At 39.0% G+C, this 27,496-nt stretch overlaps 1 protein-coding gene across 1 annotated transcript in view; it reads left to right on the top strand.

Moving 5' to 3' along the window:
• Positions 1 to 27,496, top strand: part of LOC309589283 (ubiquitin-conjugating enzyme E2 E2) — a 223,943-nt gene that overhangs the window by 159,043 nt on the left and 37,404 nt on the right. The window contains exon 4 of the mRNA XM_082309267.1: positions 25,817 to 25,949. Coding sequence (XP_082165393.1) covers positions 25,817 to 25,949 — 133 coding nt within the window. The remainder of the gene's footprint in view (positions 1 to 25,816; positions 25,950 to 27,496) is intronic.

Genomic DNA, 27,496 nt, shown 5'->3' with positions numbered 1-27,496 from the left:
AATCCTAAGTGAGCAGAACTGGGTGGAATTTGCCATTCGTTCCTTTTTTTTTTAACTGAAAATATTTATTCCATAAACCAGGTTGTTTTGCTGGAAAATATATATCTACTGATTTCTTTTGTTTCTCTTAATGAGTTAAGAGCATTTTTTTTTTTTCTGAAAGTGTATTAACTCGGTGTTAGGGAAGGATTTCAGTTACTCATTCTTAAATATTTTTGTAAGTGATTGTTCCCCCTGTCCTTCCCCCCTCATAAAGGAGCTTTATATCTTTATGTTACAACTGGAAATGAGACATAGTGAAATTAATTGACTCTTCTGCCCTGTTTGATGACCCTGGAGCCTGTGACAGTCAGGAACTGAACCCAGATCTCTCAGATTTCAATCCAGACTGGTATGAGTACAGCCAGGGACTCTAACGCCAGAACACCTCCTTTGAACAGAAAGCTTTTTCCAGAAACTATCATCTAAAGCTTTTGCAGCAAACTGGCCACGGTTCTCCCCACTGCTTTAGTTACAGCGGAGACAGATGTTCCTCTGTTCAGCGTTGACCCCGGGAGTTTGTTAGGCAGCAGCACTCCTGGGCTCCAAACATGCTTCTCTTCAGTTTCCCTCACTTGGGAGAACTACGGTCTGTATTAGAAAAATTAATTAACGATTTGAGAGGAAATTTCAAATTTAGATGTTACGCACAGTGAGGAGAACAAAATTAACTCATTTAATGTCAGGCCTTCCATTAATTATATAATTAGCCTCCTGGCACTTGAAAAGAATTTAATATGGATATACATTTTAGGTCCAGAAAATTGTGTGACCTTTTGCTGGGTGAAGTGGGGCCTTCCACCTTTGTTTTTCATCCTCTCCTTCTGACTAGCATGTGAGCTGCAAGGTGCAGTTTACTAGAAGCGAGAAGGACTGTCTGAGAGTATTGCAATTACAAAAGATTAAAGGGAAAATGGAGCAACTGGGGAGATTAAGAGAGTTGCTCAGGCAGGACTTGTGTCCGTTCAGCCTAGTGCAAGAATATAAATAATTCTCTTCTTTACTGCAGCATTGTCTCCTGTTTCTTTCTTTCTCTCTCTCACTCTCTCTTTCTTTCTTTCTTTCTTTCTTTCTTTCTTTCTTTCTTCCTCTGGTTTCTCTGAGGATAAAGCAGACTTGAGTTTTATAAGCCTTTAGCTGGGTAATGGCTGTGCAGTGTACACCAGGCAAAGACTCCCTCCTATGGACAAAATTATTTCCAAGTATGTTTGGGTCACTGTGGTTGACAGCTGTCCCGTGCGCGTGTGGCCTGTAAGAAGAACCATCTCTTGGGATTACCTTGAACGTCATTAACGGAGATACAGTGAACTAGGTAGCACGAGTATACTTAGAGTTGTTTCTTTAACTGATAGATGCCTATATTACATGCACGAAACTGATGTATATAAACCTCCCTACAATTACATGAATAGAACAGCTGTGCATGGTTGCCCATCTAAATACTGGTTTTAGTCATACAAATTGAGTGGCCACAATTGAGCTAATGCTATCCTGAATTACACCCCTTTAACTCCATTTGAAGCCATGGCTGTAAGACTCAACACTAGAATTTATTTCACTTTTACAGTATAGGAATAGCTTGACATAGCATCAGGGGTTTATGCCTTTTAAACATGAATTGCTCTGGTCTAGAACAAAGCATTTTAACTTTCTAAGACATTGCAGCAGGTTTTTTTTTTTTAATCTTAAACTACACTGCAATTGGATCTGAGAATATCTGGGTATTTCTCTGAAGTGTTACAAAGCTTCTGTAGAATTCAAAACTGACCAGGCGTCCTTCTGGACACGCTCTGCAAGGCATGCTTCACTTACTGGGCTGGACCAAATTCAAAAAGGGTTTCCTGCATTGGGTGCCACCGTTTCCGGAGTCTGACTTTGAAGGTCAGAATAACACATATGCATTTGGGTTAGTAATTAAGCAGTTATTAAAGAGCTTTGTCGAATCATGACCTAATAGTCTAATTTGGGAAGTGCTGGGCAACCACACCTTGGCCTCAAAGGTATTTGTGAGGTCTTCACATAAAAATATCTAATATAGTTACTCAAAACCCCAGGCCTCTTAAATGAGAGATCAGTTTGGTAGTTTGAGCCTGAACTTGCTTGTTAATGACAGCTCGTATATTTGTCAACATTCTTGAAGCATATTTTTGTAAATCTGAAAAATTTCCTTTTGCTAGTTGCTGTTGGTTTGATGGCAGCCAGCAATTCTCTAACATAAAAATGCATCTTCTGTCTGTCTTTGAGGTGTGCTCCATTTTTGGGGAGGGAATTTTCCTCACCAGAATTTGCTGTTACCAATGGGGACATAGCAAAGTGTCATACAGCTGTTCCAGTTCAACTGGATTGGACTCACATAATGGTATTAAGTTTTTTACCCATCGTTTCTCAAGGAGAATACATCAACATCTTATTTTACTGTAATGCACAAACTCATTGAATTACATGATGCTTGGGTTTATTCCTGGAATTTTTAACATGCAAAATTTCTGTATTCAAAATAAGTAGGATATGTACACTGTTGAGATAAAATACTTCACAGAAGAGGTTTCAGTCTGAAATCAATTGAAGGTACTTGTGATTTTTCCTGTCTTTTGGTTGGCTTATATTAAACTGCTAGAAGCTTGAAATTAATATTTATTTTCCTACTGCTTTTTTCTTTTGCGTTCCAGAAGCTCTTCTTCCCTTGCAGCGTCTCTTTCTAAAGGCATGTAGATTTGCTTACCTCTTCTTCTTCATATTGTCCTCGGTTGTGACAGCCCCTTCTAGGAAGAGAAACAGTTGAGCTATACCCCCTCTACTGGCAAGCATGTATGTGCATTCAACTAAACAAAATACAAAACTGTGTTAGTGAAGAGCTTAATTTTTACTGAAATCAGTACAAAGTTCTTTCCAGTCTTGTTAAAGCAGGATTGGGACAAATGGTGAATGTTTTTAGTCTTTAAGAGGAAAATCTGAATCCCAAAGTATGTTCCAAACATCATATAGTTTACCAGGAGCCTGTACTGCCAACCTGCCTATATTCAACAGGAATAGTATTCAACCTATCACTGGCATAATAGGCTTTGTTAGAGAAATTTTGCCACTGTTTTTTATCACCATAGCCCTATGTTTCATGCTGCAGCCTGTAACACAAGAGGAAGAGCTGGAGAACTTGTGCATACCTGAAGTCTTTCTCCTTTTTCACAGCTTTATTTTTCCGCCAGATCCAGGCAGAAAGTCCTGGGTAGAGCTAACTGGTGCAGTGGACTCTGAAGCATAAGGTCCGAATAAGCCTTCCTCCATATGGGTAGAATTTGAGTCCACACTTACATAGAATGGGGAAATGAGTTGAATTTAAGTGATCGAATGGTACATAACTAAAGGTTTCTCATATTCAGTCTCTCATTTTTTGTTTCTTATTGTTAGACACCTGATAGACCATGTCTGAGCACACAAATCAGTTTGTATCAGCACGGCAAAAGAATTTCAAGCTCTTTATAGAACTTATATTTGGGAATGAGTTTCCAAATAGTATGAAGGAAGTTCAGAGTTTGATGACTTTTGACACAGCAATTATCAATAGCATGAAACTGGTAAAATTTAGAGTGTCTTTCAATTTCAAGTTCTCAGATGTTTGCTTTGATACACTTTGTCAGTTTGAAGGTAAAATCTGAGATCTTAGTTAAACATAATATAATTGGAATATATATAACATAATTCCACAAGAGGATAGTGGTTTAAAACTAGAGCATATTTGGGAAGTCAAGGACTTGGCAGCGTTCCTTTCGCAGTTAGGACTATGACACATACATACAAAAATTGTGAAACTGCAAAGTCAGCATTAATCAGCTCTATCAACTCCATTTCCTGATTTGATGTGGCTTTGAGGATATGTGACAAACTTACTATATTTCAGATGCAAGATTTTTGTGCTTTAAAGGTCAAATGTTTCAAATATATTGCATTCCTAATCAACATTGCATTTCATTTGCCAGCTGGAAATTTACTTTGACTTTGTGTGTTAGAGAAGGGAAATGGCTGTGAGCTGTTTTTTGGCACACTACCATAGTTAAGAACAAGTAAAGTAAGGAAGAAGAATGAACTGAGTCATTTCTTGCTCCACAAAATTATTAAGTAAGGAGAAGAAGATTGTATTTGTCAACTCCTCTGTGTATGTGAAATGCTAAACACATTAAGTCAGCAAATACCCACTTTCAGCGAATAGGTAATTCTAGCTGCTGATGCCTAGGTCATGTATTTGCTTGTCAGCAAGTAGAAACCATTGAAGAGGTAACATGAAATCTTAAATAAAAACAGGTGCATCTTCTTTTACAGCCTTTCAGTTTTGCTTAAAAGGGTAGCTGTGACAGCATCTGCTCGATGGCCAGTTCTGCTCGCTCTAGAGGTTGCATTAATGTAGTGGAGTCAATTGGCCATGCTGATATTTACTTAAAGAAAACCATCAGGGTACAGAAAACCAACTTACCTGAAAAGGAGTGTGAGGTTACATCTGTTCTGAACAGGTAACGCATATAGAAGGTACAAAATAATTGTACCAATTTTAGAAACAATACATGGAAGGAGCTCTCCCTCCATAGCCACGGGTCTGACATGTTTGCCTCACTGTCAGTGGATGTGCATGACGGTCTGACATAGAACAGGAGACAGTACAGTTGTATTTCTCAAATGCCCAGCACAAATGGGAGAGACGCTCCAGAGTTTTAAACTACAGAATGAAAATTTTAAAAGAGTTTTCTTCAAGATACACATTTTTAAGAAAGTTAACGTAATTTAAAAAATAGTAAATTCTGTCTGCAGTCTAGTCTGAGCATATAATCCACACATGGATCTTGCCAGCATGCATACTTAGCTAAGAGTGAGTGAATATGATACTGCAAAATCTCATTTAGGCTAGTGGATAAACACCTTATTTCCTATTCACGTACCAAGTTATTCTTGATGAATGTGAATGTGAATATATATTACCAGGACAAATTCAGCTGCTCCTGTATGTTTAGACATGTCATTCTCTTTAGATGTTTCTGTGCCGATACAGCGCCATATTGCAACTTTTTAGTGGTGATCTCTGGATAGCAAATGATTTGGGAAGCTGAATGAAACCTCCAGGCCATAAACAAGGTGTCATCTCCTCATAACGTTTTAATATGACATTGCGAACAATTTTTTAGAAGTCTTGCCTCACTATACTTTAGCTCTGCTATGTGCAGAGCTGCAGAATAGTGATGATAGCAGCATTCAGTGGTCACCATCTTCAGCTATATCACACAATTAGACCAGAGTCAACGTGACACCACTGTGACATACCAGTTGCTTAAATGAGGCTTTTTCGTCTTGACTTTGAGAAACTCCATAGCAATCACCCTTATGGTAGGTGCATTTGGTTCTGTGAGAGCCAGGATAAATGGTGCCAAGTATCTGCTGAGCTGAATAGATCAGTACACAAGCCATTTCTTGACAATTTATGAGGTCAGAAAAATCTTTTGCAGATTAACAAAGTGCAGACCCGAGGTGTTTGCTGAGATATAAATAAGCGAGTTGACTGACTTTGATCAGCTATGTCTTTTTCTTCATCTTGTAAGGAAACATTTTCACTCTCTAACTTTGAATAATGTTTGGAGTTGCAGAGGTTTTACCTGCCACTTTTCATTCCCTTCCATTCTGTTGCCTTCTCTGAAGAGAGGAAGCCTTTTATAAGTGTGTCTCTAAGGGGAAAATGTCTTTTGCGTTGATCCTGTGAGAAATGATTTTATTCTTCTTTTTGTGGTAGTGTATGTGTGTTTCTTTACATCAGAGCACATTCTGACAGTATTGGTCTGGGTACCCCTACAGAGTTTTGTGTAATTATCTTTATCCTGCTATTTACATTTTTACTCTGTTGTGGTCTTACACAATCCACTTTCATGATTTCAAAAAAATATTTCTGCAGTCCTTTATTTTCCTAATGACCTTACTGAGCCAAGTTTAATCCTTAAGTAAGCTAGTACAACTCCACTGAAGTTAGTGAATTACATCATGACAATGTTTGGCCCATTACTTTAATTTATGAGAGGTTTTTTACATATGTATGTATTAGAAGCAGGTTTTTTCATTCTGCTACAAGCAGCTCTAGTTGGTACTGGTAAACTCTTGAAAGAGTGTATATTCTGTAAGAACACTCTGGGAAACATAAAGAAAAGTAGGTGTTTATTCTAGTGAAAATGAGATCTTGAAAATGTGTATATCCTCACAGAGTATGATGTATTATGATTGTCCAGTTTATTTTTTAATATAGAGCAACATGATAGAATCATAGAAAAACAGAATGGTTTTGATTGGAAGGGACTAGGGGACATGGGCAGGGACATCTTTCACCAGATTGGGTTGCTCAAAGCCCCATCCAGCCTGACCTTGAACACTTCCAGGGATGGAGCATCCACAGCTTCTCTGGACAACCTATTCCAGCATCTCACCACCCTCATAAAAAAAAAAATTCTTCCTTATATCCAATCTATGTCTACCTTCTTTCAGTTTAAAACCGTTTCTGCTTGTCCTGTCACTACAGGCCCTGGTAAAAAAATATCTCTCCATCTTTCTTATAAGCCCCCTTTAAGTATTGAAAGGCTGCAATAAGGTCTCCCCGCAGCCTTCTCTTCTCCAGGCTGAACAACCCCAACTCTCTCAGTCTTTCTTCATAGGAGAGGTGTTCCAGCCCTCTGATCATTTTTGTGGCCCTCCTCTGGACCTGCTCCAACAGGTCCGTGTCTTTCTTGTTGTCGTGGTTTAACCCCAGACAGCAACTATGCACCACAGAGCCACTCGCTCACTCCCCCTCCTCCCGCCCCGGTGGGATGGGGGAGAGAATCGGAAGAGTAAAAGTGAGAAAACTCATGGGTTGAGATAAAGACAATTTAATAGGTAAAGCAAAAGCCACGCACGCAAGCAAAGCAAAGCAAGGAATTCATTCACTACTTCCCAGCGGCAGGCAGGTGTTCAGCCATCCCCAGGAAAGCAGGGCTCCATCACGCATAACGGTTACTTGGGAAGACAAACGCCATCACTCCGAACGTCCCCCCCTTCCTTCTTCTTCCCCCAGTTTATATACTGAGCATGACGTCATATGGTATGGAATAGCCCTTTGGCCACTCTGGGTCAGCTGTCCTAGCTATGCTCCCTCCCAGCTTCTTATGCACCTGGCAGAGCATGAGAAGCCGAAAAGTCCTTGACTAGTGTAAACTCTGCTCAGCAAGAACCAAAACATCAGTGTCTTATCAACATTATCCTCATCCTAAATCCAAAACACAGCACTCTACCAGCTGCTAAGAAGAAAACTAACTCTATCCCAGCTGAAACCAGGACACTTGTACTGTGGACCCCAGAGCTGGATGCAGTCTTCCAGGTGAGGTCTCTTGAGAGCGGAGTAGAGGCAGAACCACCTCCCTCAACCTGCTGGCCACACTTCTTTTTATGCAGCCCAGGAGACGGTTGGCCTTCTGGGCTGTGAGCGCACATTGCTGGCCCATGTCCAATTTACATCCACCAATATCCCCAAGTTCTCCTCTGCAGGGCTGCTCTCAATCCATTCGTACCCCAGTCTGTATTACTATTGGGGATTGCCACAACCTGGGTGCAGGACCTTGTACTTGGCCTTGTTGAACTTCATGAGGTTCACATGGGCCACTCCTCAAGCCTATCAAGGTCCCTCTGGATGGCATCCTGTCCCTCAAGCATATCAACTGCACCACTCAGCTTGGTGCCATCAACAGACTTGCTGAGGGTGCACTCAATCCCAATGTCATGTCACTGATGAAGATATTGAATAGTATTGATCCCAGTACAGACCCTTGAGGGATGGTACTGCCCAATTTAAGAGAACAGAGCGTATAAAACCCTTTTTAAAAGATAAAGAATTAAAACTTTCTTCAGTTGAGACTTTCTAGTTCTTTTAACTGTATAGTATGGCTACCAATGAGATTCACCTTATCAACACCCAGCGGTTTTCTGTGAGAGTATGTTCCAGCTCCTGGATGCACCCAGTCAACAGGACTTCATCATTTCAGGTTACCTTTTTCCTGGAGCAGATTAAATTTGTGCAGAACTCCTTCAGCTGTCCCTTTGAAAGACAGCCTCAGTGACATTTTGGCGTTGTCAGATCTGTCTAGTCTGCAAGACTCTGTGTAGCGCACAAAAAACATGCAATTCTTCTTTGTTGACTGAACCTCCTGGCCATACCTTCATGCAGAAGAAACGCTGTAAGTGTAAACACAGTTTCTAAACAGTCAGGTATCTCCTACTATTCAAAAAAGTTTTTTGCCTTAATTTATGTGAAGTTACTCTTAATTCATATTTTATATTGCCATCTGTTCTGAAGAAAAGGTGTTGATTTTAAGTATGTGGGTGTTTTACATTACTTTCTTGCTCTGGTTGCATTCATGTGGTTATAGAAGACAAGTGTGATCCCTTTGATAATGGATGCATTATTCTAAGCGCTGTTATTAAGAGAATTTATTCTGTGCATCAGTTTTCATATCTCTTAATACAGGGACGAAAAATCACAGAGCTGCAGAATCCTCATATGAAAGATGTTATATTATTCATTAAGGGAAAATTGCCAATTAAAGCATATTACAAATGGTTCCACTCTAAATAGTGTTTATTCTACCCATTGACAGAGATTTTGCTCACCCAGCTTAGAGTAAATAGATGCCTTATCATCAGTCTGACTGAATATGGGCTGAAGTATTCTACTCATTAGAGGTACCACAGTCTGTTGTCTCATTTTCCTCTCTGCAGGATATATTGCAATGAGGCTGAACCTATTTCTATAGTTAAAAGAGTCAATTACAACAGACAGCCGCTAGCACATCAAGGTGTCGTGGTAAGGAGGTTAGGTCCCTTCACCTCAAGCTGTAGAACCTGTTTCCCACTGCACGTGGTACAGCAGATGCATATGTTCAACACAGGACATCCCGGTTTTGAACTTCTGCTGAACAGATGAAAACCTGATTGTAATCTTCCCCTGAGCTGATAACAACCTTGTATTCTGTGCCTGCTGTGGGTACTGATCTCATGCTCTATACCTACAAAAAGCAACAACACCCCCTGAAAATCCAACACGAAACTCTTAGGACTTGTTCTGAAATATTCCATCCTCAGATAATTAAGTTTATTCATTGCCCAACAGAACTAAATAGGCCTTGCTTATTAGTGCCTCCTGGTAGTGTACTGGCTGAAAAATAATGCTATAAAAGAAATGTATTTCGGTTCCTGGAATGCAACTTTTCACTTCGCTGTCAAAACCAGCAAGCTGCAGTTTGGAAGCGTGAGTCCTGAAGAGCTTGTGTCCCTAAGTACCTTTATGTGCACAAAACATTGTTGTTTCCATTCCTATGTATTTTTGGTACTAGGTCCTAACATTTTGTAAGACCTGAAGATAATTAATGACTCCTCTTTATAGTACTGTGAATATTTTCATTGGCGTCACCCGGTAGAAAGTATTTGCAGCAACATGTTATTAAGTCTTAAATATTGTAGAGCGATGACTGCAAGCTGTGCTACGTGCGACTGCAGAGAATTAACTTTATAAAATTATTCCCTAAGACCCAGAGTCCAGACCTTCTCCTTGGTGGTGGTGGGAAGCCCACAGCAAAGGACTGGGCATTTTTCCGAACCTTTCTCTTTTTTCTTCCGTGTACCTGTATAAGTAATGCTATTGAATGAACAAAGAACATCTTAAGCATGGGTTGTCAAAGGGTTTGAAAATCTGTTTGGCAACGGAAGAGCTGCCCACCTTGGCTCCCCAGTCAGGAGTTTCTTATTCTGGGTCAGTCTCTGATGAGGAGGTCTGGAAGTATTTTAATGAAGCAAAGTCTTTTGTTCAAAATGCTAAAAAAATAATTTTGGATGTATATTTGGATATGCGTTCTTTGGATGTTTATTTTTGGGCATCTGTGGTGGCTAGCATAACAGAACCCCCCTGAAAAAATAACATCAATGGGCACATAAATATATTTTCAGAAATTTGGAAGTGATTATAAACCACAGAGCAAGAATATTATGGTGAGTTTCACTACAATCACCTGAACATGGAGTGAGAGTTACAAGGCCACTTCTGCTCATGATGTGATTACGGAGGTAATAAGTTAAAGTGTCAGTTGAAGCCCCAAACCACTTGAATTTTATTTGATTCATTAGTAGTGTATTAAACTGAGAAATGTTTTTTGGTATTGAAATGTACACTAGGTAGCTATAACAAGTATGCCAATGCCATATGTAATGAATAACTATAATGTTTTATGGCCCACAAATGAAAAATACTTGTGGCTATTATAGGGAAACAGAGATGAAAAGGGATGAAAAAAGTATGTGATTTTTTGAACAAGAGAGATGTCAACAAAAACTTTTAACATTGTTGGGAAATCCTAATTTGCCTAAATTGATAACCATAAATTGAAATTTTATTTGTGGCAGTGCCATCTAACTTGCACTAAATCTCTCCTGGCATTTTTTGGAAATACATGAAAGTTCAGACATAAAATTATTTATACAATAAGATGTATGGGCTTCTGAGTGTTACAATACTTTAGATAAATTCTCCAAAGCTTGCAAAGTGAGAAAAAGTTGCTTTTTGCAGGCTTTCCTCAAATTGTGAGGTAAAATATATTTATTGGTTTTATGAAGTAAAAGTAAGAGGAATAAAATAAGACAGCAATGTCAATACAAGAGTAGTAGCTGTTGATGTTGCTAATACTGCTTCATTTGCAAAAAATAAAATTATTTTTAAACCACTTTTACTTCCCACTGTTTATGCTGGTTTGTTTACCACAAAAAAACCTCTGGACAATGGCAGACAGATTTTGAAAGACAGGCTGTGTGTAATTTCTATTTGTAAATATTATGATTCTGTATTTAAACACAGTATTTACAGTCACATCCGAGGAGGCAGTTGGCTGCTCACATTTGTGAACACCTCTTATTCACACAATCATGTTTTTGAGGAAGATAAATTTACTTTACCTGTCAGTTTGCCAGGACCTCAGTTTCCTGATTTTCAACAAAAAGGGTATTTCTTTGCTCCAGATTTTTTAGGAGGGAGTGACTGCAGAGCAGGGGTGGGTTTCTGAAAGGGAGTGGGATTTTTAGACATCATTGTTTCTATTTGTGTAGTTTCTGCTGTGGTAGTTCAGCAAACCAGAGCACTAAAAAAAAAAAAAAAAACCTACAATAAATAACAGAAAGTTAACCTTGAAGCCAGACTTATTATCTTTCATTCAGTTTACTGATTCATTTTTTCATGTCTAGTGCTACTCAGTTTAACTGTTCACCTCTGCAGAGAAAATAATATTCATGTAAAAGTGTTCCAATTTTTTTAGTTGTAGTAAGATTTGAGTCCTGAACCCAACAATAATCCCTATTAGTGATAAAATTACTTGAAAATAAGTATAAAAATGCAAATGAAAATAGAAATATTCTTTAAACAGAGAATATTAGCTTATGAAGGAACGTACGCCAAAAATGTAATAAATCTAGTTTTGTCAAACAAGTTAAGAGACTTCCCAAATTCCTGCGTTCTCTTATTTCACACAGGAACTGACATTTCAGTTCTGAATGTCAGCAAAGTGATAGGAATGGAAGTCAACCAACAAGTTTGGTTCATATTTTTGTGTGATTCTAAAATATCACTGTAACAGAAAAACCTTGATCAAAGCTTGGCGGTTGCAGGGACTGGACCACCATCCTCTGCTTTTTGATTTGAAAGGTTTGGGGTGGGGTTTTTTTGATCATCTGAGGATACAGTTTTAGAATGTGTTTCCTAACATAATAAACTGAAAACAATTTAAAGTAGGTCAACATAAATTTGAATGTACAAATGCACACACAAGACTTTTTTTTAACAAGACTCACTAAAAATAGGAGATTTTAAAATTGCAAGCACAACTGCATGCGTGCTTCCAAGTGGCTTGTAAGTGCTCTTTTTTGTGCATTTCAACGTATTGAAGTCCGTGGGAGTTTTATCGCTGGCATCACTGAACACCAGATCAACTCTTGAGTGCCCTGGAAAGTTGACTGTCCTTTTGCTTCCCAGGAAAGTTGACTGTCACTCACAGCTGCTCTGCCTTGGGGTTGAATACACCTAGTTTGGTAAAGAAATATATAAATCGCTGCGGTGTCTTTAGGAAAAGCTGAGTAATGTATCCCATAAGGGAAATAGTGCTCGTGTATTAAACACCACTGAGTTGACTACTTCATTGTGTACGTTGTGTCTTGAGGTAGTTCAAGATCAGTTGTAGACCCTGTGGTATCTCTACTACACAAGAGTAGTAAAATCTACAGGAAATTTCTGTATTCTGACATTTTTCCTGTCGTATTTGCCACATTTCATAAGGACGTTTGTTGCCATGCCTGAGTGCCTTTGGGTGGGTGAGACGAGGGCTCTCCAGAGTGCAGCTCCAGTCCTCCATATGCTATACATTTAGCTTTAAATACAGCATTTATGTATTTCGAGGGAACTGCACTAACTTGATAGTGTTGCCTGGGGGAGAAAGAAATGCTTTCATGCAAAGATTGTCACGGGCCATGGAGTGATAGCTGAAAGTAGCTGGCCTTATTAAGCAAAGTTCCTGGAGGTATTTACATGTCTATGTAGCTGTAAAATAGCCTTTCTTCAGTCCTGGGTTTTTTTCCCTCTTTCTCCCAGTTCTCCGTTTCAAGTTAATGTATACATCATTATATGTGAGCTTCTGTCTAGAAAAAGGTTAGGAGCAAAGACTAAATCCCATTTGTGTTACTCGTGTGCTTAGCTCAGTTGCTTTCAGTGTGTCTACTTGAACAAGTAAAATAAAACCAGATTTAATTCCAAATCCTTTTACTAACCGTCAGGGAAGAGTACTCATTGACCATAATAGTATCTTAGCTGAGTACTAGATGTCATCTATAAATGATGCACATTTTTTAGTCATTAAGTCACATTAAGCAGTACTAAGTTTTGCCCTCAGCATAAGTAGTCTCTTGCAATTGCATCTGTCTCTTCAGTATGCAGAGAACATGAAAGGAAAATTGTGTTTTACCCTATTATCTAAGAAATTGCGAAGCTATGAAAAACAGATTACTATTAATAAACAAAATTTTCTTCAAAAGGCTGTGCGTACAGTTGTGAGGAAACAGCTGCTCTCCCTTCCAGAATATACAATTGGCAAGTACATTAATTTTAAAAAAGATTATTTTGAAGGCATCAAAACCAGTAAAAGTGCAGAAACTGTGACAAGAATACATATGCACACTGTTGTGATTCAATGTGATCTGACAGAGGAACACTTTTACCTCTTAATACATAAAGTGGTATATTTAAATCTTTCTCAGGCAGGTAGATTTCTGCTAAATTATCACAAGCAGTACAGGTGAGCCATTGCTGATTTTGATCATATCCAAACAGTAATATGGCTTGAAATTTCTCCACCATGCCTTCCCTCTGCATTAGAAAAAAAGCAGGACATTTTTCTGTTGGAACTATTACACCAAATATGGTGTTTGTGAAGAGTACCTAAGTGATTGTTACAGCGATGAGTACAGGTACGTTCTTAATTAACCTGTGAATAACTGGTAAAGACAGGCAGCTGTCTGGCACGTGTTCCTGCAGCATTCTCAGGGCCTTAACCAAGAGCTAGCACATGCAGCCAAAGAGTATTCCCTCCTCCATCCAGTCAGAGTTGCCAGCGAGGCTGCAATCAGCAATGATATTCTTATGACTGGGGACATTTGTCCGCTAAGAAATGGATTTGTAAAAAACCTATTCATTAGATGCAGACCACCAAAGAGCCTCCAAGTATGAACAATTTGGACAGAAGCCATCTAGGCTAGCGCTGAACCAGAGACCATAGATGAATATTTCTGTAGCTCACAGCCATTTGCTCCAGCTGTTTGCTTTGAATACACAAGACTTAAACAAGCGTGATTAGGATAATAAAGATAAGCAGAAACGCATGATAAAGATAAGTAATGTAACTCTAGAGTTCATAGGTTAAGCTACATGTTATTTTCCTGTTGTGAATTTCAACATGACCAGTGTAGTGTTCTGTGGTTCTCCTCATGGTGGTAGCTCTGACTCAAAGACTGGTCATTTGTCACTTAATGCACACAAACAGTCATATTAAAAGTGAATAAACAATGATGAGAGAAGGTATCACCAGCAGCTGAACCAGGGAGATGAGCTGGAACTGAAAATGGGAAAAAAAATAACAGAAATACAATTTTTATCATGCAAAAAACATCTGTGTGAGTAAGGATTCCAAGTTGTTGTTTGCCAAGGAAATTATAATGGCAGTTTCAACCGTTGTTGGTATTATATCTTAATGTAGAGAACATACGCTGTGGCAATAAAAAAACCAGGTCTTACATACGTGAAGTTTAATTCTTCCATGACAGTCATTCATTACGACTTAAAGATTAAAATGCTGGCTCTCCCTTCCTGATTAGAAACATTGATTCTTCATTAGACAAGGCATCATTTCTAGAGTAGATCATGTGTGAGGCGTACAGCAGTGGAAGTGTTGCTTGAAACCTTGAGAGGGATTTTGTGGAGATCTGAGTTTCCCAACTTCAGCTCTAAGGTGAAGACTGCTTTCACAAGCCAGTACCTGCACATCAGTTGTTTGCCTTCCCATCCTGAGAAGGCAGGCTGAGGACTTCTTCTCCCAAGTAACAAGCGATAGGACGAGAGGAAACGGCCTCAAGCTGCGCCAGGGGAAGTTTAGGTTGGATATTAGGAAAAACTTCTTCACTGAAAGGGTAGTCAAGCATTGGAACAGGCTGCCCAGGGAAGTGGTTGAGTCTCCATCCCTGGAGGTATTTATAAGACAGGTAGATGTGGTGCTTGAGGACATGGTTTAGTGGTGGAGTTGGCAATGCTAGGTTCACGGTTGGACTCGATGATCTTAAGGGTCTTTTCCAACCTTAACAATTCTATGATTCTATGATTCTCCTTCCAGCCATACGCTTTCATTATGGCTTTCAAATGACAAGCGAGCATCCGTCTTTTCTTGAACCACTTTTGCCATCATCCTTCCCAGGACCACTTTCCATCTTTCCATCCTAATGCTTTTGAATAAAGCAAGAGGTGAAACTAAGACATTTATAGGGAAGGGTTTTCTAATCGTAAGTCCTGATCCTGGGAGCACAGTGGAGGTCTCGGTACTGAAAAGAATGTAGCCTCCGTTGTCCCAAATAAGCTCACCTTTACTGAAAAACACATTGAAACAACCCTGTTCTTATAGTGAAGTCTGTGGCATAACCAGTTTCTGGAACTGTTTTAGCAAGTTCACTTGGTAGCTCCAGGTCTGACTTTGAGAGGATTTCCAGCAACATCAGAACAGAAAGCTTGGTCCTACGTAAGCCCCTTCCTAACCTCAGCCCCAGAGACTCTCCCAAAAGATCCTAGGAGAAAATTATCCTGATAGAAAAATGAGAAATTTCTGTAAATTTTATTTCCTGTTTACCTTGTCATGGATCCAGATAAGTCTCCCACCCCAGAGAAGGAGTATGTTAAAAAGTCTTAACAATATTCTACTGAAGTAGAAGAAGCCACATTACCAGGTCTCACTCTCACATAAACACTCCCGAAGAATCTGCCAGATCCCCGTTTATTTCAACTAGTCAGTCAAGTGGTGTAAATTGCTCAGTCCTCCCAGACACTGCAAAGAAAATTGCCTCTGAATGGTGTTTTCTTCTGATAAATCAGAACGTAGCCTGCAATGGGGCAATCAGTCTTAATCAAAAGTTGTGACATTTTAAGGTTTCTTGCACCTTGGACCTGTGGCTGGTCTCCATATTTGAAGTAAGAGAATAATGTCAAATGAAGAACAAATGTGAAAACAAGTCCATTTGCCAGCAATTTCCAAGTGCCTTTTCTTCTGTTTACCAGAGATCTGGAGAAATAAGACAGCCTCTTAACTAAATTGACTAAATAAAAGGAATCTGCTTTTGAAGTATATGGATTTCAGAATCAAATTTCCTTTTTCTGTGCCTGTTGGCTTTATAGGCTTGTTTACTCAGGAGGAAATGACTTGTTTTATAATGTGTTTAACATCATGTTAGTTAATCTATGCCATAATATAGAGTTGTTTCCTTGTGTAAGCAAGCATTTCACATGCAGGCATGTGTGAATCTCTCACTGAAATGAGGGGAGTCTGTATTCAAGTCTGTTCCTCTGTTTACAGGATGGACAGAGGAGCAGACTTATTGGTTACACAGCTGTATTGTATGGTTGAGATCTCTCTCTCTCTGTAAATACTAACATCTTTAATTCTTCTTCCCTCATTAGTATTTTGGGAGAGTTTTTCAAGCAGCTTATCTAAAGAAATTGAAGTCTCTAAAACATCACAAAAGGAAATCTCAGAATTGGGCCACTTCAGGAAAAAAGCTATAGAATTATTCTTGCTGTATAAGGTTTCAAAATTTCCAGGTTCCTGTTTAGACAACTGCCTGTAGATGGGATTATTAAAGATGACAGTCTGGAGCAAATCAAACCTCTTTATAGGCAGTTGGATAAATCATTTCCAAGTAGGGGAAAGGCACAATGACTAGTGGTTTTACAGAAGCAGCTTTCTGAGGAACAGAGAATATACAGTCATTGAAAAATATTACTGCCTTGCTTGTAGTATTCATAATAATCAGAATGTCTGTGTGTACATATATTAGAAATAATCCTGTATAAATCATTCTCAATTACTGAAATGGCTGACTACTGCAGAATATCTTTATACTAATATTTCTTAAAGTAAGATACTGTAGAGATCTTTTTTGGATAACACTTAAAAAAATTTCTTCCATGAAATCATCAGTCTATCATCAGAAAATGAAGGAGACGTTAGCTGAAGTTCAGCTGATCCATTTATCACTAATACATTGCTCATGTTTGTTTGGGATTTTTTTTTTCATCATTTCTGATGAAAAGCAGCAGTTTGGAGTCATTTTTTTACACGTGATCAAATCAACATATCAAATGGATTTCAAATCCAAAGCTTTTAGTATATTGCACCCATTCATGACAAGTCTTTCCAGGCTTTGAGCTGATCTGCTTTAGCCCTGTCTGCCTCTCTGTCCTGCGTTGCCTCTAAGGTTTTCACAGAAACTAAAAAGTCAATGCTGTTTTAAAGAATGCTTTCTTCCCTACTACACCTCTTAAATCTTCCAGCTGCTATGGGGTTTCTGTGCTATCTGTCTGCACTCAGTCACCTTATCCTTTTAAATTAGATTTAGAATGTAAAAATGTAGTGTCTGATGGTGCCACCCCACCGTTGTGTGTCATGTTTTCTGTTTAACTTAGAAAAGATAGAATGGCATTGTGGGTAAGGGGCAATGTTGTGAAATTAAAAAGCAGTTACATTTTGAAAAACAAATGGTAATCCTGGGAAAGAAAAAACCTCAAGAAAAAGCAAATTGGGAGTAGCATGGAAATAATATCACTTGGCAAGTCGCAAAGTTGGAGGTCATATTAGAACATCCCAGGAATGTCTGGTCATATACTTGGTGTGGTTTTCATTCCTAGTTACTTGTGTTTTTCTTCTTTTGCTAAAATATGGCTACAAATCAGATTTGATATAATTTACCATAGAGGCAAATCAGGATGATAAATATCTTATTTAAACTATACAGTCCATTTCTCATGGTATAAAAGAGCTGGAACTACAGTTAGTGGTGTTACTTTAAAAGAAAAAGAAACGATGTGGCAAAAGGGAATCGAGCCCATGGATGTGTAATAGGAGGCAAATGATTGTTTCCGGCACTGAACAAGGAAAGCCTTCTGTGAAGGGTTTTATGTAATTTCGTTCAGCTGAACAAAGTGGAGAATACTTAACAAAATTGCCATTTTTAAAATCTCATTGTGAATACTCAGCATGCTGTGATCATACACTGTGTAATGGTGTTTGCAATGAATAAATTGCTGTAGATACTATAGTATAAATAACTGTTTTGTGCATTAAGAAGCAGTTCTCTTCATGATGGTTTCTATCTCAGGAATGCTCTGAAGACAGGACTTTAGAGAATAAAAGCATCAAATTACTCTTTGAATAATACCAGTCTGCTAAAGTGCTAGGATACTTTTCATAATTTTTAGTGGTATTATGTAGAAGTGAATAATAAAATCAACTAAGTGATATTTGCTTTGGTCTTAATCTATTTGTTATTTTTACTGTGGCCAAAACTTACTAATTTTAAATTACAACACAGCTTCAGCAGTTTCAGCCAATAATTTTTAATGGCTCCAGTGACAGAAGGGCAGAGAAAGTTAATCACAAGAAAAAAAAGATTTGCCTCATACAGCCCCAAAGTTAAACTGCCTATTGCTTTGGGTGATAAATGAACCTCTAGAAACACCTTGCTAAAACTAGAGAAGACTGACAATGAAAAAATGCCATAATGTACTGAATTCAAGTGCTCTCAATAAGCATAAGAAGCAATATCTAGTGTTATCCTGTAATACATTACTGCTCCTTTGACAGCTCATGGGGATCAGTTTTCCTGGATATTCTTCCAGTCGCGTTTACCACAGACGTATTTATTCCAAAGTGTAGATGAAAATGGTAACTGGCTTCAATAAAAAGCACTTGATAAAAGAAGGATGTAACCACTTTGAATGAATTGTAGCTCGAGTTAGAAAAATGTCTTAATATCCTCCTTTTCTTACTGCTTGCCTAAAAGTACTTTTTTTTTTTTGAAATTTCTTATGGAAAGATGGTCTTAATCAGAAAACTGGAAGAACTGGAAGAAAGTCTGATCCAAATTTTTCAGCTGAATTCTCTCACTGTAATGGAAACTAAGTGGTGTAAGGGATTTATCTGAAGTTTCTCTTTCTGCCAAAGGCTTTCGGAGTGACAAGTAGCCCAGTCACTTCACCCTTGGTTTCCATTATAAATAATTAAGTCTAATGAAAGATACCTACCCAAAACTCATGCTTACCTCATCTAATTATGTTAATATTCCAACATATGTAAGACATAAATTCCCATTAATATTGCAGGGTGACCAAAAGTGCTGGATCTAGCATAGACCCAAATTTGAGTGCTAGATCATGGAAAGCCAAGCTTTTTCACTACATATAGTGTCTAGTTAAAGTAAAATGAACAACTCTAAAAATGTATATATACTGTTAATTTTCTTAGAGTAATTCAGATCTCTTGGGCCTCAATGCTGAAAAATTTCTAGCTTTGGTCTAGATAATAGCTAGTAAGAACCATGAGCATCTTCCAGTATTTTGATGATGCCACTTTTTGCACCATCTAGATGAAGGAATTGAGATGAGGATACTTGGGTTTTTTGTTTGTTTGTTTGTTTTTTTAAGAAAAGAAGATTTTAGGAGTTTTCAACAGATTTTCAGGAAAAAAGAAATGAAGAAAAGGTTGCGCATTCCAACGGTACAAATTTGGGGAGGGTTTGTTTCTTGATGAGACTTTAAGTCATCAATATTATAGCCAAACTAAGCACTTATCTCTAATTCTGAGGGGGTTTATTTCTTTAATTGTTCTTTGGTTTTACTGCTTGGAGACTAGCCTGCTAATTTTATTCATAGCAGAGGTGTTATTAACTATACAACTGTGCCCATTGCCACAGGCAGTCTCAGTGCTCACTGCTATCTCTTTGTTTTTGTTTTGTAGAAATGTATTCCTTTGGCTGCTGTGGCAACTGTTTATTACATACATTTATAAAAGTACCTACTGATATCACTGTAGCATCTGGGTAGGCAGCTGTGACTCCCTTCCCTACGCCACTGTTGCTGCAGCACCCGCTCTGCTTGCTCTTCTTTTTCTACGTCTCAGAAGAAGGGCAACAGGGAAGGAAAGAAACAAAATGAGGAACTGCTGTACTGTAATAAAATCCCCCTGCACCATTTTCCACCCCCTCCTCCTTTCTGGAGAAAGATGAAAAATAGCAGGATGTGTTGATGGCTGTTGATGAGAGAAAAAGAAAGGGGATGTTAGGGGGAGGGGGATCTGCATGTACCTGGTGGGAGGAAGGAGCCACCATGATGAAGGAGCAATGAATTATCACCATACAGAGAGGGGGTGGGAGAGACACAACCCTCAAGCAGAAAACAGAAAATACAGGTTCTATGAAGAAGAATTGTCAGTAACAAGGGAAGACAAAGAGTGAAGGCTCGAGAGGTGGTGGATCAGGTGGGCTTGCAGAATGGAGAGGAGAGAGAATTGGGAGAAGGGCAGAAGAAATTCAACAGATAACTGGTGCTGCTGGCACTGCCTGTATCCATTCCAAAGCCAAAGTCACACAGCAGTGGAAAAGCAGGGCTGAGAACTACAGTTGCTCACGGGGCTGTGATGCCAATGCTCCTCAATGGCACTATTTTGCATTTTCTTGAATGGGGCCGGACTGGGTGCACCGGTGGGTCTGAGTCACCTGGTGATCAGCGTAGCTCCTGTTGACTTACTCCATGCCAGATTGAGATTATCCAGCAACCACTTTGCCAGCATGGCCCCACTGCTGGTCTTGTGGCTGTCCCCAGGCACAGGGACCGCCCCAAGCTGTGGTACAGACCAAAGCAACACCTTCACTTAGGACCAGTTTCAGTATTGGCACCATGTTCAAAACAGAGAGCAGGGGTATGTACTGGGTTTATTTTAATGAAACTTCATGTGAGCTTCTCAAGAGACGTATCTCACTGAAAGCTGAATCTGCAGTCTTCTGTTTTGTCACATCCATCCTCTTCCCTCACCAGCTGTGCTCTTAAATTATTTTGCCAGTCTTCCAGTACTTTCCTATCCGCTTTGCCCTCTGGGCAACTGGCTTCCCAGAAGCATTCGCGGAGGGCAGCTAGAGGCAGGATCTGCTCCAGCATAACTGTTAGATGTGGAAGAAACGGGATTGCAAGAAAAAGTGTTGTATGTCTTATAAATGGAGATAATTCTGTGCTGAGCTTCTCTCCTCAGAGGGAAAACTCCTAAATAGTAAAGTCAAGGCTCCATGTAATAAAAGAAAAGGAAGAGGAAGAGACTTGAGTGTATCCCTCTTCTTTCTGCTGTCATTTGTTACCGAAGATAGTTGAGAGGGTCCGCATCTTCCATGGACTGCACCTAGTGCAGGGGAACCTCAGTTCTGATGTGTATATCTGTGTGCTAAGGCAGTTCACGTTAGATAAGGCAGTAATAAGAATTAATTGCCATAGACAATGCCATGGAAAGTGAGTTCATGGACAGAATTAGTGTAATATGCTGGTCCTGCTTTATTCTGCCCTGTTATAAAGGACGAGGATAAAAATGAACTTAAACTCACCTATTCCAGAAGAATATTTCCATTTCTTTCTGAGTCCTGAGGAATGGGAAGGCCTCCCAGCCATCTCGCTTTCCTGTTTTATTTGGCCCAATTGCTTTCCCCCACACACCGTTAGCATGTTGGAATTAGAAGGCAGTTTAAGTTACAATTCCTTTTCTTACTTCTTCATTTTGTGCTATAGGCTTGCCTTTCCCCTGTGGTAAAGACTACAGTTACACTTTAAAAGCGGATACCAGCAAGATTCAGAGACCAAGAATGGAAGGGAAGACATTGAACTAGACCTCATTTTCTACAGTATAAGGTTATGCTCCCTCCAGTTACAGATGCCGGGGAAGCAGGGGATCCCTCATCAAGAAACATAAGTTAGATTAGAAAATAATAATATTAGACTAATTTATTCCATATGACTACTTGATAAACATGTGGGATACTGTTATTTCTTTGAATTTCTGTTATTTTTACTTTTTTGAGTTATTCTCTGGAAATTGAGTAATTTTGTATACAAATCACAAATCCAATAAAACTAAAAGTCAACTGTACTTTCATAACTTCTCTAGATAGATTTTCATCTGGTATGTCTCATAGATGCTGTTGTTTTCATACAACTCTCCTAATACATCATTTTAAATTTAATATTTCAGGATCTTCTAAATGCAGGGAATGCTTGGTGTTTATAGTGGATTGTACTGGACAAGTGGTTTTTAGCAGCACTACTTTCAAGTGACTGCCTGCCTAAAACATGTTGAGGGAATAGAAAATACTCAGTGCGTTAAGCATATTTAAAGCAAAATGAATTCAGTTATAGTAGCATTTAAAGTATTTTGCTCCTAACTGTAACTGATGTGCATACATTTCACCTGCAAGTACGTACGTGGGAAGCAGTAGCAGAACTAAAATGTACAAGGAGAGGCAAAGGAGAGCGAAATACAAAGGAGACCTTTTTGCATGTTTCGACTTCTTTGTCCTGAATTTCATAAGCCCATACTGATGTCATTCTGGAAGAGGAAGAAAGCTGGCTCCATGTCCACCCACCCCAGCTCTTCCAGTGAGCAAAGCTTCCCCAGCAGGTAAACCAGGCAATATTCTGTGCAGTGTCTCATCAGCTGTAGGGGAATAATGACAGCAGAGAGCTAGCTCTTGACAAGACATCGATAGCGTCAGGTCTCTGGGGCCTTTATGCTCAGCTACACCTCCTCAGTCCTATGTTACAAATTCCACCGGGAGAAAACACTGGAAATGCTGGGAGTGCCAGCTCCGGAGTCACACCACATGCTTCTCGCTGGGCTCCTTGATTGCCTCATCCTGCAGGTTTGCTGGGGTTTCAGCATCAGGGTTCAAACTGGGAGGCTGCACTGCTGGTCTGACAGCAGACCTGTCCTTCTCCTAACCGCCTTATCCTTATAGTTCAGCCACTTCCACCTGGAGCTGCCACAGCCACTGTTATTTCTCCGCTGAAGCTGACTGATGTAGCAGCGGGTTAGTAGCAGGCAGCGTGCGTATGCTCCGGCCCTGGGTCAGTTGAGTTCAAGACAGATTTAGTCTGCCCTTTGCCGAGCGGGTGCCCATCTGAATCTGTCCTTCCAAAGATAACAGAACTTCAGGCACTGAGATGTTTGGTTTGCTTTCTTTGAGATCTGTGATTTGGTTGCCAGTAACATTAATAGAGCTGGAATATAAATCATACTGAATGTAAAACATTTGGGCTTCAGTGTGCCGGGCAGATATCCATGTAGAGAGAAGGGCAATTAAATCCTCTTGCATTATAAACCTTATAGAATAAGGCTCTGGCTGAGGTCTTGCACATATGGGAATTTTCTCTGGTGAAGCCTGGTGTGTCGTCGTTCCGGTTGCCAAAAATGTGGATAAATAAAAGGCTTAACAATTAGGAAAGAAGGAAAACAAAGATAATACACCTGTCAAACTTTTTGTATTATTAATGTGCAAGTGAAAAAACGTTATGCTTGTGCATGCTGTTGCCCTTAATACCAGCTGTTGCCTGTGCACATGGATCGGTATTTTACAGCGGCTGAACAGCCTTGCTGCCAGCGAGCACTCTAACAGGCAACGTTGATAACAGCAGTGTTCCCACACTCCATACAATTCAAGCTATTCTTCGAATTAATAATAATACTTAATAAAGCTTCATCTCTCATTTCCAAAGAAAACCTTCAATTAATGTTAATCAGCATCCTCAGAATGTGATCAGGCTGGGCTTGTAGCTGGACGTGCCGAAACAGTTCAACTGGCAGATGGAGCATTTTCCAACTATTCTAATTAATGACTGCTCATTTAAAATGTTAATGCAATTAAATAAATGGGCAAAACAAATAAAAATAATATACATTATGAAAATGCCACTATCAGAGAGAGTTCTGATCAAAAAAGTGAGCCTCGCTCAAACCAAAAAAGGGCCCAACCGTCCCCTCCTGGCTAAATACAGTCTGTAAAAGACAGGGCTTGCTTTTGTTACTTGCTGTTTCCAGCCATTTCTCTGGGATTGACATTTATATCGCTTCCATTTTAACCTGCTGGCATCAACTGAGTCATTGCTTCTCCAAGTATTAGAAAGTTTTTCTGCAGAAAATGGGAAAGGATTTCCTTCACATATTATGGGCTTTTTTTCATGTAAGATTTAGACTGCTCCTGCTTCTTGCCTTTTCTATTTGAACTAATTGCCTGATTTTTTTTTTTTAAGGGTTTTGCTTTCTGTGAACCTTGTATACCATAGCACTGATGTAGGACCACATTCGTTTGGGCTTATAAAGAGTTCAATTAGCCCCTTAATGCCTAGTTCAGTCACAATTAAACCTTCCCTGTTGACTTGGGATTGGTCTTTCTAAAGGCAGTGGAGGTGTTTTTAATTATTCATTCTCTGGTTTGTTTCTTACAGCAGTCTCAGATGTGCTTTATTATTCAAAGGTTAATGCAAACTGAGAACTGGGTAGATTAAATTTGTTTGGCAGCTAGCAACCTGATGTATTATAGACACTGTGAAATATGGATGGCAACACTTCTGCTATTGTGACACTTAAAAAGCCAGATTTTATCTTTAAAACAATTGCTAGTTTTGTTACTATGGCTGATAGAAAATGAATGTTCCATAATGTTATAGTGTCTGTAACCCATTTCTGTTAAGAAAGCACGTAGTTTAGAAAGCCAAGAAGCATTAACAGCTATTATAGAAAATTGATGTAGGTACCATGACTAATGAAGTACACCGTGCAGTACTAAGTCACGCAGTTGTATGCAGGGAATCATGCAGTCAGAAGTTTTAATGAAGGGAGCCCAAGGAATTTCAGGTGAAAGAGATTTTTATTAACTTTCAGTGAACAAAATGAATAGTTGAGCAGTGAACATGACATGATGTCGTATAATAATTGTATGCCTTGGGTACGTTGTGAGGCATGGAGCATAGCCAAGAGCTTTCATCTGTTCTACACACAGGGTTATTTCACAAACCCCTGCATGCTGTGGAAATCTTTATTGCAAACATAACAAGAATTGTTTCACAAGAAATGCCTTAAGACAATACCACGTCACTTATTTGAAATATCTACCAGTACTGTCTTTCTCTGAAAAACATTAATCAGATATCTAGAAGTCACCATCCCAATTGATCCTAATTAAAATTCAGGTCCTGTATCAGTGACTGTTATCAGCAGGCTATGAACCAAAAAAGATTCTTCATATTCCTTAAGAGGCTACCCTGAGTAAAATATGTATTTCTATGGACAAGCATTATGTTGTATGGAAGGAGGCTGTGTTGGCTTTTGGAAGAGTCATGCCCAAGAACTTTTATTAGTTTTTAATTTTATTTTTTCAGGAATTGACTGTGTGGGTGAGAGATTTTTCTTGTTTCACATACAGGATTATGTTTTGTACATTTTAAATATTGTTTCAGTACTGTGTTTTTACATGAGGACTTTGAATTAACATAATCCAACAGTTTAACCTGCTTCCTGTTTATAATATTTATAAGATGATAGGGTAACGATTGCAGAGTAAAGCAGCCTTCTGTAGTAGGGACTTCAAAAGTGCAGCTGCAAGGTCGTTTGTACCCTGCTCAGTCTTTAGTACAGTCTGTGCTGTATAATAATGTGTGTAATTACACTGCTACTGACTGATGAGGTAGGTGGATAAGAAGGTAGGTGAAAATAGGATGGCTTGTGAGGCAAGACAGTGACAAGACATCTCAGCAAAGTCTCTGTATCCTTGCACTGTAAATACTTCACATCTGCCCACTAAAATATTGGAGATAAGACAGTCAGGAATTTTTCTGTGCTTATTTGAATAATTTATAATGTGATTTTAATACTTCTTCCTGGCTGAATATATCACTTCACTGACAGAGCTTAGGACACCAGTTACATGTTTTATCCAGGACTAACTTAATGAATGTGATACACAATTTTAGTTTGTAGTGTTATTGCAAAACCAGTGGTACTACTAGTAGAATATAACTGATGCAGTATATTCTTGATTGTATGTGGTTATTATGTTATATTTTTGTTTTCTATTTTAGTGCTGGACCCAAAGGAGACAACATTTATGAATGGAGGTCAACTATACTGGGGCCTCCAGGGTCTGTATATGAAGGTGGAGTTTTCTTCCTTGACATTACCTTTTCACCGGACTATCCTTTTAAACCACCTAAGGTTAGTAGGAGGTTATTAAAAGTCTGATAGGAGTCCTCTCCTTGTGATATTTTTTAATGTGTATATTGGTATATCATTGTAGGATGAATCATAAAACTTTCAAGGCAATAATGAATATTTAAAGTGAGTATTTTGATGGAAATAATTTAAATAACTGCCTAAAATTTGCCTTCATGTTGCCAGTATAGCTGGATGGATATGGATTTATTTAGCAAATGGTTGCATAATTTCCAGCAGTTATTTGTTTGATTTGGATTTGTTTCTAATATGAAAGCATTTATATTTGAGTTGCACCCTTTATAAGCAGCTGAAGATACTTAATCTTTCCTGTTGACCCATATCAGTCACCAGGGGTCTGTGGCAGTCTGACAAAAATATGCACCTTTTGCACTACCGCATATAAATTACTTCTGCAGATGCAAAATGCACTATCGTTCCTGAAGTTATAAGTAATTGCTTTACATCAGTTTTCTGGAAGAATGTGGAAATATGGCAGCAGAAGCAAGAAACTGGAGTGAAAGACAGAGACTTACAGGATTCCTTATGGATTCGTTTTCTAATGCTGTCAATAATGGCACTAACCACAAACGTAGAACTGTACCAGTAACATGAAGGTGGCAGATCATTACCATGGTTGAGTAGGCTCAGAATGTCAAACAGGAAAAATCTAGTGCGTATGAAGACTGGAAAAAGAGAAGTGGGGTGAAATGCGGTAGTGCAGAGTGTCATCAATAACCAGTAGTAATAATTGCTGAGGGAGAGTGTCAAAATGGAGCTTTATTGGGTGATCACAGGATTATTACAAACCACCTGTCTAATGCATCTATAAAAGAGGCAAATACACTCCTAAGATGCATCCTCTGGCATTGCCTGTAGAGATAAGGAATTACCAATGTCATATACAAGACACTTGTAAGACCTTATCTGGAAGACTGAGAGCAATTCTTAACACACATGTTCTCTAACAGGAACAGAAACTGGAAAAATTTAACCCCACAGGGCTGTTAATAGAATCAAATAAATTGATGGGCCTGTCTTTTATGAAACAAAGTGAAAAGAGGTGAGTTGTTCACCTTGCCAGTGTGGAGAGTGAGGGTCTGGAACAGCTCCCCGGGAGGAGCTACGGGAGCAAAAATATTTACCTTCTTTTTGACACATTTGTGAAAGGGTTGGTATGCCCCATTGGTCTATAATAGAAGGGTATTGCATTAAAACAGAGAGTAGCTGATTGCTATTTGATTACCATAAGTACACTATTGAAAGAGAAGCGTTTATAAACAGAATTTTAATGCCACAGTAGTAATGTTTATAGTAGTTAACATTGATATTATCAGGACAAGTTCTAAAAAAGAATGAGAGGTAAATTCAAAGTACTTGTCATTCTGTAAATTGGACTTTCCCAGCCAGTGACCTAAAGATGGGTCAGTATAGCAGTGTTAGAGATGGTCTAACTTTGCTGCCCACTTTTAGTGTTCCAGTTTAGGGAAGCTTTGAGGTCACTGACAAGTCTTACAGGGGTTGTACACCTTGCTGACTGCAGATTTTCT

This window comes from Platalea leucorodia, assembly GCF_965183815.1.
Source record: "Platalea leucorodia genome assembly, chromosome: 1".
NCBI lineage: Eukaryota > Metazoa > Chordata > Aves > Pelecaniformes > Threskiornithidae > Platalea > Platalea leucorodia.
Note: the sequence above shows the minus strand (reverse complement) of the source record. Positions and strands in the feature narration are given on the sequence as shown.